The sequence below is a fragment of the Monopterus albus genome, unplaced genomic scaffold, assembly GCF_001952655.1.
Source record: "Monopterus albus unplaced genomic scaffold, M_albus_1.0 scaffold58.1, whole genome shotgun sequence".
In the NCBI taxonomy this organism is placed as follows: Eukaryota; Metazoa; Chordata; class Actinopteri; order Synbranchiformes; family Synbranchidae; genus Monopterus; species Monopterus albus.
Window position 1 is genome coordinate 887,367 of NW_018127938.1, and position 6,300 is coordinate 893,666.

Here is a 6,300-nt window from a genome sequence, read left to right on the forward strand (position 1 = left end):
TGGCTCTCAATTAAGGCTTCACACACTTTGTCTAACGACACACCAGAATGAAACATGAGGAAAGTTGAAGAAGGAGCTCTTCCCCTTCCTTTTGCTAGGCAAAAAAATGAATTTATATTCTTTGTGTTATTCTTCATAGAAGTCCTTGTCACCCGTTTGTGATGTACTCTTATCGTTTTATCATCATAGTAAAACTGGCGATTTGTAATCTCTACAAGCAAAAGGTTTTAATATCGTAAAATTGGTGCAGATAGTGAACAATGAAATGCAGTGGCATGTATTTATCTCTTTCAGGCTCACAACCTCATCTTCCTTTGTGTCACACTCCCCTTTGTGTCTGTCTATGAGAAGAAGGGGAGATGGGTGCTCTGATATGCTGGTAGCTACTCTCAAACAAAGACATGGAGCAGCACACTATCAACTCGATGTTGATGCCACGAGGTCCAGAGTTGTCAAAGTATCTGACCTCCATCTCTGTGAGATTACAGCACAAAACAAAGGAAAAAACAGAGAAGGAGAGAAAAAGTAGAAAGTGGATATAGACCAAATGCATGTCCAAACAAACTTGGCACACAATAAAGAACAATGTCACCTAGGCAACACTGGCAGCCTTCGATTCACCCTTTGGTGAATAGTTCCCATCTTCCCTGTGTGATGACATGAAACTGTATGAAAGGTTTAAGAGTATGGTGTGTGATCAGTCAGTTTTAGGTTATTTAAAATACCGGGGTTGGATGGCTTTACCAACAGCCATTTCTCTTCTCTTATAGAAACATTTTTGGAAACTTTTTTTCTTCTTCTTCTTCTTGACAAACCACCTACTTCACCTTTCATTCTTCCGTTTTCTTATTAGTTAAAAAGAGATTTCTGAGCAGCACTCTCACTGCGATACCCGAGAGCAGCTCAGAGATCAGGCAACCACAGCAAGACTTTAGATGTAAAAATCAAAGCATAAAGTATGAAATGAGCACAGCTTCAAACAGCATTTAACTTTTTCATCAACTGTTTTACAGATGTACTGCATAGTTTTTCTGCAGGAAAAGGTGTTAAAATACAGTTGGCGTGAGAGGGTCATAGTAGCGTGGTTCAGTACACAGTGCTGACAGAGAAGTATAAAACAGGATTATATATTTAAAGTGTACATTTTTTACAAAAAATGCTCGCTGTAGGTAGGTAAATAAAACTAGACTATAGTTTTCATTGCCATATTTTAAAATAAATTTTTATGAAAAATAAAAAATACAAACAGTAATTTATGTTCTGGAAATGATTTAAAAATATTTTATCTATTAAGGCTTTAAAGAAACCAGCCCTTGTCAAGAAAAGTGTTAATACACTACAATAGACAGTTTTATATCCATTCCCTCAACATCAGTTTGTAGTCTGCACTAGGGTTGTGAAGGTCCACGTATTCATACAGAACCGTTTTGATACAGTAGGCTTGTTTTTTCAAATACACATTCCCACACAAACATGTTAAGTAGCTGACTGGAGCGCAATGGCCAGTGCAAACGAGAAGCCAGAGCTAGAAGTCCTTCCTTTATTATGAAGGTCTCCTGTTTGGGAACACTTTGGTTTTCTGGCGAAATGCAACAACGGACACAGACAAGTGGTTAAAATGTCTAATTTGTTTATTGTGCTCTGGTCAGCCATTTATTATGTTCATTCTGTTTTAATCTGGCATGTTTTTGGCAGCTCGAAACAATTTGGGTATCACTACTGCAAAGAAAATGAGCATAGTGCAAACATTTAAACAGCCTTTCCCTGTTTGTTTAGTAGAGCACTTATTAGTAGTTTGCAGTAGTATTTATTCTTTATTCTGTTTTACTTATATATATATATTATACTGTATATATATATACTTTTATACACCCCTAGTCTGCACATAAAGTGCACTACTACACTGCTTTCCATTTGTCTGTCAGCTCCTCAGCAGAGCCTCTACAGAGAAAGGTAACAGCCTCACGGTTGGAGTCCTGACTGAACTACTGTGAGGGCTCTTGACAGAGTCAGCATGAGGAACTGCCTGGGCGGCAGGAGTGTCTGTGCTCCAGTCCTTGGCTGTCAGAGGTCTGGGCTCAAAAGTCTTGCTGGGTGCTGTGACGTTTGGTCGGCCCATGATACCTAGATCTGAGCCAAGAATAAAGCGTGTGACAGTTGGTGAGCCATTTAAGTCCATTATTTCTCTTGGTTTTGAAGGGGATTTGACAAGGTCTAGACCTGGCAAGGTTCTTCTGTCTTGTCTGAGTCTTTGTTGTGATGGTAGAGCTATCAGCTCTTGGCAGTCTTTCCTTTCGTTATTTTGCACCTCCTCATCCTCCCTGGTTTGCTCTGAGCTTTGACATAACATGATATCACTGTGATCACTTTCTGTGGAATCTCTGCTTTTCAGGTGGAAAAACTGATAGAACTGGAAGTCATACTCATTCAGAGGCTTATATTTATACAAAGGCACATAGTTGGATGTCCCTGCACCAGTAGGGTCCTTGTTGAGAGGGCAGTATTGGAGGCTGGGGGAGATGTGCAGGGGTGGAGGGCGATGAACAGGGACAAAGCCAGAGAAGGAGAAGGGAAGATCATGTTGCAGTTCTCTCTGTCTCAGCTCGTGCTCCAGCATCACATTCTCCAGCTCCTTGTCTGCGAAGGCTCGCCTCTTCCTCATCCGCGCACTGATGGAGGGGCACATGAAGTGTGTTTGTCTGTGTTGTGCCTGCTTGGACCAGGAAGAAGTGTCGTCCTCTAGCGGTACCACTGGTTTTAATCCTGCACATGGAAGGCAAAGCCACATGCTGCTATTATGTACTGAGCTATTTATGAATTAGGAAATTGTTCCACCCAGTTAATTGTTGTGTTTATGCTTGAGTAGTTTATTTAACACTTTATACAGTTGGTTAGCAATATCATTTTTACTTTACTGAGAGTACAGAGAAGCTGAGAGGGCTATAAAGAAAGCACAGCCACTAGCAGGCTTTGACTGCAAGCCAGCAGGTGCTACTACACACTGTCTGTTCCAATAATTGCCTGTTGTTGTGACAGTGAAGCCACAATGATCAGGCTTGTTCAGATCAATTAAGTGTGTGTAATACTGTCCACAAAGAAGTACAGGCAGTGTCAGCCCAAGGAGGCTCTGTAAATTCAGGTGCAATTTCAGTACTGTCTCTGAGTATGTATTTAATATATACAGATGTAGACAATTCACATGTGTGGTAACTAACACTGTTTGTTTATGGGGACGAACATCTGAAGAAAGGGTTTCCCACAAGGTCAACAATGCATTTCAGGCTTAGAATCTGGTCTTTAGCTAGGCATAGGATAAAGCTTGTGATGTTGCATGTATCGGTTCTGGGTAAACCTTCGGGGTTTTAATGTCCTAACACCATTGAACAAAACATTGCTCTCGTTTTTGTTTTATTTCCCAGAATGTGAATGAATCCTTTATACAGTAAGTAAAAAAGACTTTAGTTTGACAAGTCAGCAGTGAATGCCTTCCTCCCCTAGCAGACAACATACCAAGTCGATTAATTTTTGATGTTGCATGAATGAAATTTAAGCAAAATGTAAAAGGTATTTAGATTATAATTTAAGGGTTTCATCTGATCAGCTAAAAACTGTGTTTTCTATCCTAGTCAGGAAGAAAAAATATGTATTAATGAGAAAAGGGATGTGAATTTACCCTGCAGGATGCTCTTAGCCAGGATGCTTGTCTCTGCCGCTCTGCTGTAACGCTGATACCCTGCCCTCTGTAACGGAGCTGCACACCTGACCCACCTTTTACCCTGGAAGAAACATGGGAACAGGAATTAGATATCTGGACTTCATATTATAATGAGACTGTCCCCCACGAGTCTCGACTGTTAATATTTTATAATTAAAAGTTCTACATTTTGCTTTCACCTGTAAAAACAAACTGTTTAAGCACCTTATTATGAAACAAAGTTATGTTAAACTATCTTCTGAGAGACTTGCAAGTTAATTACTGTATATTTTATATTTCAGATGACTATTTTCTTGTGGTGTAATATGGACTTTAATGTATCTCTTGTATAAAGAAAAACATGATCAGAATAAAACTGATTAAATAGAACTTAAATATTCAAACTGACAGCTCTCAGTCGAACATCCAGAGCCCCAAATGGTAAAACACAGCTGATTTAACTTAAAAAAAAAAGCAAAAGAGATGGACATTATGTTGTGTAAAAGATAAAATAAGTAATAAAGAATGAAAATGTATGTTTCAGGCTATTATATTTCTACATTTTAAGGGCAAATGAAATCAAGCTTTCCCCTATGTGCTGCCATAGATGGCCCAAATTCTGCCAGACATTTATTCTCAGCACTTCTGTAAAGTGTTTCACTTCAGAAAACAGATGCATGAACAGGTAACAAAATTATGCAGTGATAAACAAAAATATATTCCGGCCTTAAGTCCCTTTGCCTTTTTTTCAGTGATTTAATGTTGCCAATAGAGACATTTTGACCCACAGATTTTTATTCTTGCTTGTTTTCTTTTTGTTTTTTTAAGGACTATTCCTTATAATCACATAGTGGAGGTGACGGTTTATTCATCTTATTTCCCATGCTTTCTCCATCACTTAGCTGCCCTTGTGCCCCCTTACCTCCGCAGCTTGCTTCCGCCTCAAAGCGACCTGCGCTGCCATGACGCGCTGCCGCTCCACCACCAGCAGGCAGCAGGCACAGCGACAGTCCCTCCAGCGGCAGAAGCGTTTGTGGCCTTTCAAGCATGAAACGACGCCGTGGTTCCGACAGCGGGCGCATTTGGGGCTCCGAGTCATCTTGCGTGGTTTCTGCTGCTGGCGCTCTGGAGACAGGGCCACTTTATTCTGGCCTTCGTTCCAGGAGCAACCGTGCTGCCCGGCGCATCCGTCAGAACTTGTCACGTCAACGACTTCTTCAGATTTTAGGATGTCAGATTTTGCCGTAGTGTGTAGCTGTCGGTCTCCTTTCGGCACAGAGTACATCTATGGCAAATAGCACCGGAATCACGCTTTTAACGCTTTGTGTTTCTCCTAATGCTGAGCAGACTTTCAGCAAAAGATAGAACAGGATTTTAAGTCAAGATACAGTAAAGCAAACGTGATGGTTATAAATACTTATTAATTGATGTAAAAATAAATCCAGAGGACCTGGTAAAGCACAGCAGGGGTGCTGTTTTACGCACAAACAGAACAATTCCAGCACCGCAGCATCTGTGAAATCACAGGTTGCAACAGACTCTCCTAATGTAAATGCATAAGCTTCCCTCAGTTAGAAACTAAAATGATGCATTAAAAGTATTACGGAGACTGTGCTCCTCAATATTACAGAAAACTAATTCTTAGCACCAAGCCGTGATGTGTTGCGTCCCGCTACAGTCTGCTACTAAAACTACAGCCACAGCCTTCACAGGGTGGAAACTTTGCAGAGTGCCGCCAGACTTTTGAAATGTTAAGCCTCTCTCAGCTGCTCTCTGACACTGTTTCCAAAAACAAGCGGATAGTAGACCGGGCCACAATGCCGAGCTCCTGGCGCGGGACAGATGAGCAAAGCTTTGGGGAAGCCCGTTTAGAGCAAGAGCAGCTCCCTCTCCTTATAAAACCCCATACCTGTCCTGTCCCGCGCTGCCCTGCCCACCCTCGACCTTGTTCTCATCTTTCAGCAGAAATTTGGGAACTTGCCACACACGTGTGTCCAAAAGCCTCACGTTAGTTAAAAGATCAACATTTACATAATAAGAGTTAGAAGCAGAGAAATTTTGTGTCAAAGTCGTTTTAAATAATGTAACTGACAATTAAATTATTTAAAAAATACAACCTGGCTTTTGTAATTACAACTACAATTATTAACTATCATTATTATAATACTTATATTATTAATAATGAGAGACCAGGCGAGCTAAAGGACTGGGCTTGCTTCAACACACACACACACACACACACACACACACACACACACACACACATTATGAAGCTGTGTGTTTTACCAGACTCCTACAGACTAATTACGGACACGCCTTAGGGATAGCAGGCGAGTGGACAAACAAAGTAGGGGCAGAGAGGGGGAGAAACATGTTTCCATGTTGACTCATCTTCACATTCATATTTATTCATAATACCGTTAAATAAGCCAGTGATTTCAATTTTATACTGCCACTATTTCCGGGCCTAAATCAGAATAATCAAACTATTAAAATGCATAAATATTCCCACTTAGTAAAGGTTTTTAACACTGGCTATTTAACAATGAATTATTTTGTCACTCTTTTAAAAATTAATGCAATTTGAAGTGGATGGCATAATGAAT

At 40.4% G+C, this 6,300-nt stretch overlaps 1 protein-coding gene across 1 annotated transcript; it reads right to left on the minus strand.

The window, feature by feature from the left end:
• Window positions 1-1,879: 1,879 nt before the first annotated feature.
• Window positions 1,880-5,623, minus strand: dmrt2b (doublesex and mab-3 related transcription factor 2b). The gene is made up of 4 exons (XM_020602798.1): window positions 5,604-5,623; window positions 4,617-4,979; window positions 3,674-3,776; window positions 1,880-2,763 (listed from the first exon to the last, which is right to left on the minus strand). Exons 2-4 carry the CDS (start codon window positions 4,977-4,979, stop codon window positions 1,922-1,924), a joined length of 1,308 nt encoding a protein of 435 aa, XP_020458454.1. The 5' UTR covers window positions 5,604-5,623; the 3' UTR covers window positions 1,880-1,921.
• Between the last annotated feature and the right edge of the window lie 677 nt (window positions 5,624-6,300).

Excerpts from the sequence above, each read along its gene's own strand:
- dmrt2b (XM_020602798.1), bottom strand. The coding sequence starts at position 4,979 with ATGTACTCTGTGCCGAAAGGAGACCGACAGCTACACACTACGGCAAAA. Across the intron at positions 3,777-4,616 it reads GGCGGAAGCAAGCTGCGGAG|GGTAAAAGGTGGGTCAGGTG; the intron begins GTAAGGGGGCAC and ends TGTTTCTTCCAG. Across the intron at positions 2,764-3,673 it reads GGCTAAGAGCATCCTGCAGG|GATTAAAACCAGTGGTACCG; the intron begins GTAAATTCACAT and ends TTCCATGTGCAG.